Below are 15,203 nucleotides of genomic sequence, written 5' to 3'. Positions count from 1 at the left end.
AGTAATCAAGGGAAAAGAAAAGATTGAGAGAAAAATAGAAAGCAAAATCATAACGGTAATAAAAAAGAAAGAAGAAGATAATCAAGAGAATAAATCCTTAAATAAAGAAAATGAAATTTCTTAGAATGGATTGGGAGAAAACTCTGATCAAAATCGATGAAAGAAAATGATATTTTTTGGAAACAAAATTAATGAAAAAATTGATCAAAGAAAATGGATGAAAGGTTTAGAAAAATTTATTTTCACAAGAAAATGCAGCGGAAAATTGCATTCAAGAAGGATATTAATTTTGTTCTGATACCATATTAAAAAATATAACATCTATATCAAAGAAAGAGAAAGAAAACTCAAAAATGTATTATATTGAATTAAAAGAGAGAAATTACATATGAGAAGTAGTAAAAAGATGTTACATCAAGACTTTTATATAGGCTCACAATTATTAACCAACTAATTCCTAATCTATACCTCCTATATTTTTAATAAAATTCATTTTTATTTCCGGTATATAATATGTATTAATATATCTATAATTGATTTACAATTGTAAATTCTATATGTATTATAGATGTGTTGCTGAATATGATTATGAAACGTCAATTGAGTCAGCACCACCAAATCATAAGAACATCATCTGAGTTTACACCACCACTCTCTTCAACTCAGATAATCGTAAAGAAAAAAAAAGTCATAATTTTTACTTATCAATATATACACTCTATTCAACTAATGTAAAAGAGATTTTTTTTCTTCATTATTCATTAGACCATATAAACACTTGTTTGATTCTCCATTTTTGTTTAATGCTTTTGGTTTGAATAAAAGAATGTAATCAAATAATAGTTTAATGTCATTAAATTCAAGATTTCATTGATATGAAATTCTAATATAGTAAATAACATGTTATTTTCTCATAAAATATTATGAAATTCTAGTCTGATCACTGTCTTAGTCTGCTCCCTTAACTAACTATAAGGTTTCAATTTAATCCTTTATTTAAATTACTAACTTACTATTTTGACTTTTGTCATGCTATCATACCACAGCATCACAACTTAACATTTTTGTCTCAATATTTAACAAAAAAGACTAATTTGACTAACTAAAAGGTTTTTAAAGATGACTAAAATGTAAGTTTATTAGATAGGTGAAATTCTAGTAACAGACTATTGATGTCACACTGGATGTTATGACATCCAATTCTGCGCAGACAGGAAATGTATGCAGAAGGTAAATGTAAAAAGGCAGTAAAAGACACAGACAATTATTTACCCAGTTCGGTGACAAACACACCTACGTCTGGGGGCTACCAAGCCAGGGAGGAAATCCCATAAGCAGTATTAATTCAGGACTTAAACCAACTGTTTAATCCTATCACTTAAGACCTACCCAATGCAATTTCAATCTAAACTAAGACCAGAGTTCCTACTCACTCCCCCTCAATCACCACAGTGATTACAACCTTTAATTAGTTTAAAGTCAATGGCGAAGTTATACTTCAAACAACTCTTGATTGTGCTTACGAGCTTTAATCAAGAAACACAGCACTCACGCTTAAAAGCTTAGAGTGACACAACAATTACAACTCAATGAACACCCTAGTCCAATGCAATCATCTAGGTGATAATTGCTTGGATCACAAGTAAAACCTAATACAAGACACAATGAAACGTACAACAGTGAAATATGATGATATAATAAATTCTTCACGCTTCAAACCCCTGAGTTGCTGAAAGTAGGATTGCCATCCTTTTATGATGCAGCACTTGGGCCTTGTACTTGAATTTCCTAAAATTAAGGTCAAGCAAGTTAACCTAATTTTCACATATTAGGGTGCTAACAAATAGGCTATTTGTTAGATCTCTTAATTGTAGCACAGTTGTTAGTTTCCTGGATTTTAGCTCAGCTGTTAGATTCCTGAAAAATAGCCTGAGATAAATACTAAATCATAACAGAAAAACTAACTAGCCTACTCTTTAGCATATGCTGTTAGGAATGAATGTCATAACATTCAGTTTGACGTCCAGAACATAGGCCATATGCTAGGTCTCTTAATTATACCTCTACTGTTAGTTTCCTGAAACAGCAGCCCGAATTAAATACTGAACTATACCAGAAAAAACCAACTGACCTATAATTCAGTATCTGCTGTCAGGGATGAATGTCATAACATTCAGTTTGACATTCAGTAAATTCTGTATTAGCTAATCCTGCAGCATACTACTCAAGCATGTCATGACATCAGTCAAGACATCAGAGTACAGTTAGTGTTTTAACACAAAATGCAGTCAATCAAAAACATCTACAATAGGGACTAAAATGAAATCGAAAATTAATTCAAGTGCGTCTAAGTGTCAAGACCGTGTTGGGTTACGTATGATTGCGAAACAGGATTGAAGAACTCCAAATGGTCGTTCAATATCCTTTCTTGCCGCATCTTGATGGTTGACAAACACTTTTCTCTTATCCCCTTGTGGCATCAGGATACTTTTCACAAATGTGGCCCATTCAGGATAAATACCATATGATAGAATATGATTGGTTGTATAATGAACCTCGGGAGCTCGTCCTTGCAGAACATCGTTGAAGACATTGGATTGGTTCAACACATTAATATCGTTGTTTGAACTCGTTACCCCAAAGAATGCATGCCAAACCCATAAATCTTGTGAAGCCACTACTTCAAGCATAATAGTTGGTTTCCCATGATCGCCTCGAACATATTTCCCTTTCAATGCAACTGGATAATTTTTCCATTCCCAATGCATACAATCAATGCTCCCTAGCATACTTGGAAACCCTCGTGCCTCCCCCATTCACATTAGGTGTTCAATGTCTTCAGCGTCTGACATTCGCAAATATTGTGCCCCAAAGATGTTAATCACTCTTCTTGTGAACTTATCAACACATTTTTGTCTCGTGGTTTCACCAATTCTTAAATAGTCATCCACACTATCAGCAGATGTTCCATATGCTAACATACGGATAACAGCAATGCATTTTTGTAGCATCCAACAAACTTTTGAACATATGGATTTATTTTGTACCATCTACCTTTTAGTGTCATCAACTTCCTCTCTTTGTAATTAATGTCACGATGCTTGTTAAAAGCTTCGCCAATTCTCTTCCAAAAACTATCTCATTTTTTATCAACCCCAACAATTGAATCCTTTGAAACATTGATTCATGACTGAATGAGATTTTCATCCTCTTTTTGTTGGAACCTTTATTTAGGCGTATTCACAACAGGTGCATATGCAACTTCTTCCCCAAGGTTAGTATTTTCCAAGCTACCTTGAGTGCAAATTTGCGGCGTTTCATATTCTTGATCATTTGATTGCACAACACTACTACCTATTTGAATCATGAGGCATGATGGAGTTAGTTGATTGAGATAAAAATTGTTGATATTGATATGGATAAAGTGGTGTATGATACGCGTAATTTTCAAAGTATGAGTTATTTTGTGGATTTGGGATAAATGAGAGTTTTGAAAATTTGGGTTATTGTGTGAATTTGGGATAAAAGATTTATTTTCATATATGAGTTGTTTTGTTGATTTGGAATATTAGGAGGATTTCCATCATTTTGCATAAAATTGGACCAAGTGTTATAATGATTGGGGTTCATTGTCAAATAAAATGTGTAGACAAAAATTAAAACGAGATAAAATAAATTGATCAAATTTAAACTAGATATAAGTAAATTATTAGATAAAATGGATTACCTATTTATAATAATAATTAAATATTACCGTTTTAAAATTATAACCTGTGTAGTTTTTAATTTTGTTACCGTTGGTGATTTCAATTTTATATTAGCAGTTTTTTTATATAAAAGTAAATGAAAAAAAGGTTAATATAATAAAGAATATTGACTAGTTTGTTTTTGTTTCTCATACCAGAATGATTGTAAATGGTATGAGAAACAAAAAGTAACCGATAATCATTCTGGTATGAGAAACAAAAACAAATTAGTCAACATTCTTTATTATATTAACCTTTTTTCATTTACTTTTATATAAAAAAACTGCTAATATAAAATTGTGCAGGAACTCCAAAAAGTAACCGATAATCATGCTCTTAGAGCATCCACATCCATCATATCCATATAAATTTTTTAAATGAGTACTACACAATATTTTATATTATTTCACTCTTTCTAATTTTTTAAATAACTCAACTACATCTTTCAAATATCCATATCCATATAACTCTTCAAAAACTTTAAAATGGATCTTACCAATCCCACACTATAGCATTGATTTAGAAATTTAAAATAAAAATATTAAGAGTGAGAAGCAAATAATTGAAAAAGTGGTGTAGACACGTGGTTTACATTAACAACTTTTTCAAATTAAAAAACGGGTTTTCACCTATTTTATAGAATAAAATATAATAAACGGGTTTTCACATAGTAGTATAAAAAATTATGTAGTGCAATATAACTGATAATTATGCTCTTATTCACCTATTTTATAGAATAAAATATAATAAACAATAAAATGTAGTGTGTGTTGTGGTGTTTTGTAAGACCAAGTTTTAGAATTTTTGTAGAGTTATATAAATATTTAAAAATTATAAATGAATTATTTAAATAATTGAGAAACGTAAAATAATATAAAAATATCTAATATGATCCATTTAAAGAACCAAAAAATATTTTTTAAATGTGAATGCTCTTAGAATACCATCACTATATAAACGCTTAAAAGGTGTCAAATGTGAAACTTAAAAAACATTTAAACTTTATCAAACATTCTAATTTATTTATATATGCACGCTACTTATTTCACATCGTCATTTTCACCTATTGTTTAAACTGGATATCAAAACCAACCGTGATATAATAATGTTTTAGTTTAACGGTTTATGCAAGCAAGTAGTAATAACTAATTCAAATATAAGGAAACAAATGATAAGATCAACACTGACACAGTACAAGGACCTGAATTTCTTGAACGTAAGATGTTAAATATGTTACCAAAAACTTCTAATATAAGTAAATAGAAATGGTAAGCTAGAACGAAAGACATATTAACACAACCACTAATTATTTTATTTAATTTTTAGTCTAAGATAACAAACATGGCTAGGTAGGCAGCAGGGAGTGAACCTTCAACTATTAGTAGCATAACATAGCACTGCAGACAATAAAGTTGAAAAATACTATATAATAATGATAATCAATCCTGGTACTAGAAAGGGCCTGGGCCCGGGCCCGGGCCTCCTGGTGGTGGTGGGCCGCCGAAGCAATCTTGTACCAACCAGCAACAGCATAAGCAGTAGAAGCTGCATTAAGAAATTCAAATTCAATTATATAATATAATCAAATCAATCAAAACAGCTTATGTTTAGAAGTGATAAGTATATAACTCACCAGGAAGATATGAGGCTAAATAAACCATTAGCAAATCCACCAAAAAAGCCTCCAGGTCCGCCAGGTCCAGGCCCCCAAACAGGTCCTCCCGGCCCAGGCCCCCAACCCGGTCCTCCACCAGGCCCCCAACCGGGCCCACCACCAGGTCCACCAGGTCCTCCTGGCCCCCAACCGGGTCCACCACCAGGCCCTCCTGGTCCGCCAGGTCCCATGCTTAATTGGCAAGGAAGCTTGAGATAATAAGCTTTCAGCAGAATGAACGAAGTGTGTGAGAGTAGAAAGTTACAAAATTGGCTCTCAGATATATAGAGACAGTAACATTCAACAACTATTCTTGTTGACTGAAAGAGATACAGAGATTGAATGAAATTGCATCTACCTTTCAAACCTACGGATCAAACAAAACTATATATATCCCTTTCAAATGCATTCATTCTATCAGATCCAACGTCAACATTAGGCAAATATACTTTGTCACTTCAACTATGAATCAAATCACCAAATCACCCCGTTGACCAATTGTTGACACAAAAGACTCACCTTCATAATAATAATAATAACAAGATTATGAATAAACTAGTTAAATTCGTCGCCATGTTATGTATTTTTGTAATATTTTCTTTTCATAAATATAATAATTAATAAGATTACTAAAAAAATATTACTTTTTTTAGAGACAGTGGAGACTATTGTTGTCCATTTGATTATTTATTTATTTATTTCCATTTAAAAGAATTATTTTTTTAATTTTTAATCTCGTATATTATTAGACATTTGACTTTGAAATAATATAAATTTTTATAGTAAGGACATGTTTATTTATAAAAATTATATAATTGTCGTTAATAAAAAATTATATATGATGATAAAACAAATTAAAATAAATATTTAAGAATGAATATTACAAAATAAAAATATATTTCACAATTAAAAATCAATTTAATCAAATATAAATACTAATTTATTTAATAAACTAATAAAGAAGATTTAAATAAAATTTTATGTATTTTTTATTTTATGATAAATTGCAAATAAAACAAGGTCCTCTATTTAATCATATATATGTAGATAGATAAGAAAATGTTTTCAATCTTTCATTTTTTGATATTATTTATATATAAGTTCAATTTATCAAATAAAATAATTCAAATGGTTGTGCCAAGATTCTTTTGTTTTATTGTTGTAATTATTTATTTATTATAATGAAATAATGATAGCATCGGTGCATATATAACTCAACAAGTTAATTTCTTTGAATTTAACATGAAATTTTTAGAAATATCTCACATAACAACTTTATAATAAATTAATGGGATATCGGTCTGTTCGTAATACTATGGACATTTGTTTTTAAAATATAATAATAATATAAAAAAGAAAAATAATACTTTTTATACTAAAAAAGAGTTTATTATTTTAAAAATATATATTTTTTATTTATATATAGATCATATTTCTCCATATATAAAATTAATTGGATGAAAGGGCGTGTTTACACACTTAGCCCGCACACTTTTGCTTCACCTTAAAGTACTTGAACTCAGACGTGTTGTCTATCCAAACAAATTACAAGCACACTAAACCAAACAAATTACAAGCACAAGTCAAAAATTCGAAAGCTAAAACTTAAACAACTATTGCGATGCTCGCAATATCAATTCACAATCCCCGGCAACGGCGCCATTTTGTTGATTGTAATTTTTAAGTGTCGGGTTTTTGTTATCGTATCCACAGGGCTTGTGAGATATCACCGCCTTTCGACAGTTGTATTAATTCTTAGCTTAAGGTAACAATGGGGTTTTGGTATTTGTCACGGTATCTTGCATAAAAGTGTAATAAAATGCGGTAAAAGTTTTGGTTTGAATATTTGAGAAATATTGCCAAAGTTAGGGTTCGACGATCACTTTGCATGTATATGTTCGATCAACAAAACTTATAAACTCCTTTAGATGATAAACTATTTCACAAAGTCCTCCCAATGTGTTTATCTCTAACACACATTGTGAGTTTTCCCATTTTGATCCATTGTTTATCTCTAACACAATCTATCAAAATGACAACTTTTTGGTTCAACCTTATGGTGAACAAAATCATTCATTACTATCTCTAGCTAACAAACAAGATTGGATGAAAACCTAGGTTAAGAGTTGGTAAACATCTCTCGATCATAAACCAACACAAAGAGTTTTCAATAAGAACAAAGTTTTCACCATATATTCACCATTAAAGAGTTTACAAATGAAGATCCTTACATTTACACACAAAGCTAATGATCATCTACATCTAACCTTGACAAAATGAAGGACTTAGCTACTCATTTTCATGGTAGCTTGGTCAACAAGTTTCGGAAGAAGGTTGATCAACATCCGAGTCGAATAATCGAGATTGGATGGGAATCCACCTTCTTTTTGTGAAAGATGGTTAAGAGATGAAGAAAAATGGTTTCTAGGTCACAAAAGATCCTTAGAACAATGCTGTAAAAATATCTAGAAAAAGTACAAAAGTATGGAAAAATAAGGTATGGCTCCAAAAAGTGGCACTTGCTACTTATAGAGCTGCTACTGGGCTGTCATGCTCGCTAGGCGAGCAGAATGGCTCGCCTAGCGAGCCCCTAATTGAGGCACCTGAGGCACCTGCGCCCAGAGAAACAACCTTTCCCAGACTGTCATGTTCGCTGAGCGAACAAAACCTTCGCCTAGCGAAGGTCACGCTTCAACCTTCGCTCCAGCGAGGTTGAAAGGTTTTGCTACTGGAATGCTCGCTGGGAGCTCGCTAATGGCTCGCCTAGCGAGTGAGTGCTGGCTGCGCTTTTCACCAAGTCTGGACGTGTTCGCCACACTCCTCGCTGGAAGCTCGCCTAGCGAGTGTGGTGATGTTTGCCTCTGTTAAATACTGGAGCTTTTCGCTGGACGCTCGCCTAGCGAGTCCTTCGCCACAGCCCTCGCCTAGCGAGGAAGCTGATGAATGCTTGTTTTATTTGATTCCTTTGCCACATTTCTTGTGTCTTCATTTTCTATTATTTCATGCCTACTTCCTGCATAATAACACACAAATCAAAGGTACCAAGATAGATTATCATTGTATTGCATTTCATCTGAAACAAAGGTGGTTTCGACATTTTAGCAAGGAAATGGAGTGAAAGATGCCCACATTTGATAGCTCAAATAAGCACTTTTGGGCATCTAACAACTCTCCCCAACTAGATTCTTGCTTGTCCTCATGCAAAGTGTGCCCCTTGAAGGACAAGAGGATTTGCTTTAAGAAAAAGGTTTCTCCGAAGTCGGATAAAACGGCTCAAACACAAGCGAATCAGCAGATACAAATTTCCAACGGTTCGAATAGAATAATACACAAGAACTAAAACTTAATAGCAATGCGAAATATGTATCTATCTACAACAATATTATTTTGAATGAATCACCCTATCTCTCCTCTTCGAATAAGGATTGAAGAATTTACGCGTTTGCAACCGCGGGAATAATCTCACTCTCTAACAAATAATGAAGAAATCAATTTGATTCATACAATGTCTAACAATTATAAATGGTAATGTGGAAGCACGAAGATCACGAAGGGCTTTTCGGTTGAAGCTTGGTTAGGTTAACAAACAAGGGTCATTTCTAAGGCCATTGAAAACGAGATTGCCGATGCAAAAGAGACATTCACTGTACATTATTTACACATCTCAACTTCGTTCCATTTGTTTCTCATTTGAAACCTTCATAACCTTATTTCACAACTCAATTTTTGTTTTTCACTATTTTTCTTCCAAGCAAACATTCATTTTTATTTTCTCTATATTGTATTTTTTTTCTCTTTCACATCATATTTACAAAACAGATGTTTTTCTTTTCTAATTTTTATTTTCAATGCTTGCTCGGTTTTTCAAGAGTTGTGGCACTTACTGATTCTCATTTTCGTTCTCCCCAACTTATTTCTTACTCACCCTAAGTGAATGCTCTTAACTTTTTACGGCAAAAGAACAATAATCAAGATTTTCCGGGTTGTAAAAAAAAGATTTTTGAAATCTCGCTTTATTTCAAGCTGAGATTCAACTGTTTAAGCTCAAAGGGGTTAACGAATACTCTCTCTGCTCACAGGTAAGTTGTATTTGGAACTGGTTGTGCTCGATAGAAAACAAATGCCTTGATCATTTCTAATTGCTTCCACATATTCACAATAATAAAAGACAAAGTATGAATCAAATGAATCAACAAAACTTATTAGAATCCAGCATTTAAGTGTACAATGGAGGTTTCCTCACAATTTGTGGTTTTAAGTCCTAGATGAAACATTCATTCAATTATGTTGCAAAAAGACAATACTCAATTACAAAAAAGAGTAAAGTTCTTAGTGCATTCTAAAATTCTAGCCGGAGGTAACCATGTACCTTAGCCTTATTCACTTGTTTATTCTTATCATTGCCATCCAAGCTCGAATGCACCTTCATTGGATACTTCTTTGAGGAGCAACCAATCTAGAAGGTTTGCCACTTAACCAACCAAAAATTTATTAAAACACACAAAATTTAAAACATAAATAATAATATTAACTCAAAATTTAAATTTGTTCATGGGGGACAAAACACCCCAAAAGTACAAAGCCAAAATCAAAATACAGAATTCTGGAAATACAGTAGAAATAAAACATAAAATAAAAAATAAAATAACTTAGCCCTCCACGGACTCATAACCCTCCTCACTACCGGCTTCAGAACCGGTAGCCTCATCATCATCATCACCATCATCACCATCGGCAGCACCAGAAGACGCACCAGCACCCGCCCCCTCACCAAACACAGGCCTGTCCACAGGCCAGTTAGCGTTAAGCAGAAACTGCTCACGCGTTATCAATGAATGATCATCGGTGGGGTCACTTCCCTGTAGCTGTAACCGCTGCATAGAATCGTGCATGTCGAGCATGGCACGCTGAGTAGCCGCCATCCAGTCCCAATTGTAAGTGCAGACAGCTTGCTGGTAAGGATCTGGTCCGAGAGTAGAAGTACCAGGACCATCAGAAGCCCGGGTACCCTCAGCAGCTGCACTACCTCTAACATTCTTTGCCCTGCAATACTTGGCCACGTAACGGTCATCGATGGGCGACGGGATCCTTACCTGACCCCTAGAGGGTAGCCTCACCCTCGCCTATATGCACAAACTCATGATTAGGCAGGGGAAAGCCAGGGGACAATTCACACGAGCCCCCGACTTTAGCCCTCTTTCAATCACGGACTTCAGCTCATAAGCAATAATCCTCGCCACATCGATCTGGACGTTAGTGAGGATACAGTGTACCAAGTGTGCCACTGGGATCGGCACTGTAGAAGTGTGGGATTTGGGTTGGATGTTTGTCAGCACCATCAGTAGGATCAGTTAAGCCAAGGGAGTCATGTCCTCCCTGTGGTATCTCATGGGAACCCCAGATGGGTTCAGCTCAACTGATTTCCCTCTTAACAGCAGGGCAGCAGAGATTGCATCAATATCCCGGTGAAGTCGTAAGTCTGTGTGGTAGGTGTCTCTCTCCTCGGCTCCCAGTTGGAGCGGTTCACCAAGGACGCGGTTAATAGCATCCCGATCAAAAGCAACAGGACGACCGGCCACTCTAGATGTCCAAGTAAATGGCTCGTCATCATCTGGAAGTGCGTTCGCATAGAACTCACGCACCGTTGCAATATCATAATGCTCAAGTGGGGAAATTAACCGATCCCACTTCTTGGTGTCAATCAACCCGGCGAATGCTCTGTTCGTGCCTTGAGGGTTGATGATGAATCTCTTCTCCGGTAGAATTTTCCGTTTCTCCAAAGCAATGTACCTTGCGGCTTGCTTCGGCCCGACAAATTTGTCGGTATCAAACTGTATTGTTACGGGACGGGAAGTGTTCCCTCCCTTTCTCTTCTTTGAAGCGCCGGATCTGGATTCCATCTGCAAAACATAAAGAGGAAGCAACACACACAAAACAGATTAGACAGCAAAACCAGAATTCAAAGAACTGTCATGCTCGCTGCTGCTTCGCCTAGCGAAGTGGCAGCGAATGCTCGCCTCTGGTTCGCCTAGCGAGTTGCTAGCGAACCTTACGGGTTTTTGGGTTCTGCAGTATTTTCAGTAAAATTTTCCCAAAACCCACATTCTAATGGTTTCAATTTCAGAACCTAATGATATATCAAGAAAAGAAACGTTCTATGCTATTGGTAATTACAAACTCACATGCAAAACCTAAAATTCCCAATTGCAAAACCTAAAGTTTCCCATACCAACAACTTCATCCTCAATGACATTTAAATCAGAAATAAACAAAGCTTAAGCATAAATAAATGGTATTAGGGCAAACCTTAGCAAAATAGAGTGATTGGATATGAAATGCAGTGAGGTTCACAATCCTCCAATTTAGGGTTTGAGTGTTTGTGAGAGAGATGAAAATGAGAGAGTGAGGTGAGTGTTCGTGCAAATGCCTCAGCAGAGTTGTCAAACAGAAAATTGTGTTTGGGCCCCAAATGAGTGGCCTGCTGAGAATTTAAATAAGTGCTGTCACGCAGCGCTCGCTGCTGCTTCGCCTAGCGAGCAGCTAGCGAATCTGTTCGCTACTGCTTCGCCTAGCGAGCATCAAGCGAGCATGACAGCATTTGCCTTTTCAAAAGCAGCATTCCAGGTACATTCAGCATGGTTTTAACAATTTGAAACCCACTACAACAGAACAGGAAAACAGTAAATACTTACAATGTTGGGGTGACTCCCAACAAGCGCTTGTTTAACGTCGGCTAAGCTCGACGGTGCGATGCTCACAGAGGAGCATCCAACGGAATAGCACAGCTCTCGCGATCCACATGACCGCCAAGATAAACCTTCAAACGTTGGCCATTAACGGTCCAACTGTCCTTCTTTTCCAGGTCCTCAATGACAATAGCTCCGTACTCCTTAACTTCTTTGACCCGAAATGGCTCGGACCATTTTGATTTCAACTTTCCGGGGAATAACTTCAACCTGGAATTGAACAAGAGGACCAATTGTCCGGGCACAAATTCTTTCTTTCGGAGCTTTTTGTCATGGTATTTTTTTTTCTCTTTGTACAACCAACTTGAGTGATATGCGGCATTGCGCATCTCTTCCAACTCAAGCAGTTGCACCTTCCTTTTCTCACCGGCCAAATCATTTTCAAAATTTAAGAATTTCAGAGCCCACAAGGCTTTGTGCTCCAATTCAACCGGCAAATGGCAAGTTTTACCAAACACCAATTGAAAAGGAGTTAGGCCAATTGGAGCTTTAAAGGCGGTACGGTATGCCCATAACGCTTCATCCAATTTTTGTGACCACTCTTTTTTCGAATTTGACACAGTTTTTTCGAGGATTCTCTTAATCTCACGATTAGAGACCTCAGCTTGCCCATTAGCCTGCGGGTGATACGGAGTTGCCACTCTATGTGATACACCGTAATGTTTTAAAATGCTTTCCAACGGTGCATTACAAAAGTGTGACCCTCCGTCACTTATCAACACTCGGGGGGTTCCGAAACGGGAAAATATGTTTTTCTTCAAAAAATTTATCACCGTTTTCGCATCCGCCCGAGGTGAGGCAATCGCCTCAACCCACTTAGAAACGTAATCAACTGCGACAAGCATATACTCGTTACCATAAGAGGGTGGGAATGGTCCTACAAAATCAATGCCCCAACAATCAAATACTTCAACCTCTTGGATGTTTTGGAGAGGCATCTCGTCTCTCTTACCAATCCCACCACTTCTCTGGCAACTATCACAACTTTGCGCATGGGTATGTGCGTCTTTGAAAATAGTGGGCCAATAAAATCCCGATTGAAGGATTTTAGTGGCCGTTCTCACCCCATTATAGTGTCCGCCGTAAGGCGAGTTGTGACAATGCCAAAGGATGCTCTGCGCTTCATCGCCAGTAACGCATCTCCTTAAAAGGTTATCACTACCCAACTTAAACAAGTACGGGTCATCCCTGTAGCACCTCAAATTTGCACCCTACCTTTTGTACATTCATTTCATATTAGGTCATTAACATAACATGGTCCACTGCATAACATTGCATTGTCCATTTGCCCAAATGCAAGCTCAGCTGACCAATTGGGTCAAACTGATCAGGAGATCAGGTCAATCAAGCAAGCATGTGCTATTTTTATTGGAACAAGGCCCTAGGGTTGATTTATCAAACTCATATGGTCTAAGGATCATTTTGAAGTGGTTTGGCTAAAGATTGGATGCTCAGAAGTCATCAGTCATTGTTCAGTCAACCAAGAACCTAGAAAGTCAACTGTGGTCAACTGTGCCTGATCTTATGGACTGGAAGGTGTGAGATGGTTTGAAAGGCCTCATTCGTGTCCATATAAGTCTCATTTGACATCTCAAAGCTTAGGAATGGAGAAAATCAAGTCAGAACAAAAGTTGCCAAAAATGGCAGGTGACCTGTAATTTCAGCTGCCCAAAATGGAAACTTTTTCCCCTCAAAATAACTTCATCCTACAAGCTTCAAATGGAATTTTGTCCAACATGAAAGTTGAAGAGCTTGACCTCACCTTTCCAAAAAGTCCAAGAACTTGAAAATCCAATGCATGGTTGGAAAATTAGGGCTCAGTGAATTTCAGAAATGACCCATAATCAGGAGGCCATAATCTCCACATGGTTTGTCCAAATTGCAAGTTCTTTATATGCACAAACTCCATTTGACATGTACTTCAAGGGTGCATCATTGGATTTTTCCAAAAGTGGCCAACGCAAAAAGTCACTTTTCAACTGGACTGTTAAATTGGATCAGGGGCAAAATTGTCCAAATGTCAAAATATTTGGAATTTTGAGATGGGACTTTTTGCAACACCTCAGGAATGGCATTTGAAACTTGCTTGAATCATCATTTCATGGCTAGGCTTCATAGTTTGAGATTTGGCTTGGAAAATGGAAGTGTGAAAATGGATAAAGTGCTATCACATGGTGAAATTGCAAAATACATGGCCAATGAAAATGGGACTTGTTTCTACACATCACATGTGATATTTTGGACTTGCTTGAATCAAATTTGAGCTGATATATGGACTGTTTTAGAGAAAGGGCATTTTGGCCACTTTGAGTGAAAATGCACAATTTGCTTAACATCCCAATTTGGTTAATTACCTTGATTAAGCATGGATTATGATATCATATAAAAGCCTAATCATTCCATAAACATAACAGAATTTCATTTCACCAAAAAATCAGATCAAATCATCACAATTCTCCAAGATTTTTCAAGAATTCTCAAAAACCAAAATTGATCAAACTTCATCATTCTTTGATCAATTTGAGAAATTCTTTTTGCATCGATCTTACATTGGACTATGCTTCATCTGTTTATGCTCAAGAGCTTCCAAAACCGCGCCATTCTCAACTGCATCTTCAAGGTTCATCCATGGTGAATGGTGATTTCAAGCGATCGGAGCAAAGTCGAGTGAATCAAAGCTTCAAATATCCTGGCCACTAGCCTATACTGTACCTGTTTGAGGTTTATTCGCGTGAATTCAACCGATTCCACTACTGCAATTTCCAGGTAACTTCGGATTCGATCATCACGGTTTGTTGAATTATTGTGTGCGTGTTGTAGAGCATGTTATGTAGATCACGGTGCTGCTTTTAGAATTGCAAACGGACAACTGTAGGCTTAGAAATCGCGACTCGAAGTTTGGATCTAAAACCCTAACGCGTTCGATTCTTGAGATTTAGCAATTGTTAGGTTGATTTGAATGCATATTTGTGATCTACTTGTTCGTGCGGTTCTAACGGATATTCGTTTGTCCGTTTTGGTGACGATTTGGAAAATTCGTGTTCTTGAGTGGCTGAG

The 15,203-nt window shown here is 36.1% G+C and overlaps 1 protein-coding gene across 1 annotated transcript; it reads right to left on the bottom strand.

Annotated features, from left to right (window-relative positions):
- Nucleotides 1–5,036: 5,036 nt before the first annotated feature.
- On the bottom strand, nucleotides 5,037–5,737 carry LOC127128938 (WW domain-containing protein C660.06). The gene is made up of 2 exons (XM_051058287.1): nucleotides 5,380–5,737; nucleotides 5,037–5,291 (listed from the first exon to the last, which is right to left on the bottom strand). The coding sequence occupies exons 1-2, from the start codon at nucleotides 5,589–5,591 to the stop codon at nucleotides 5,198–5,200; spliced, it is 306 nt and encodes a 101-aa protein (XP_050914244.1). The 5' UTR covers nucleotides 5,592–5,737; the 3' UTR covers nucleotides 5,037–5,197.
- Nucleotides 5,738–15,203: the final 9,466 nt, after the last annotated feature.

This window comes from Lathyrus oleraceus, chromosome 3, assembly GCF_024323335.1.
Source record: "Lathyrus oleraceus cultivar Zhongwan6 chromosome 3, CAAS_Psat_ZW6_1.0, whole genome shotgun sequence".
Lineage (NCBI taxonomy): Eukaryota > Viridiplantae > Streptophyta > Magnoliopsida > Fabales > Fabaceae > Lathyrus > Lathyrus oleraceus.
Note: the sequence above shows the minus strand (reverse complement) of the source record. Positions and strands in the feature narration are given on the sequence as shown.

Bases quoted from the DNA above. Each gene is read 5' to 3' on its own strand.
- LOC127128938 (XM_051058287.1), bottom strand. From the start codon at position 5,591: ATGGGACCTGGCGGACCAGGAGGGCCTGGTGGTGGACCCGGTTGGGGG. The intron at 5,292-5,379 runs GTGAGTTATATA...TTCTTAATGCAG, and splicing joins TTTAGCCTCATATCTTCCTG to CTTCTACTGCTTATGCTGTT.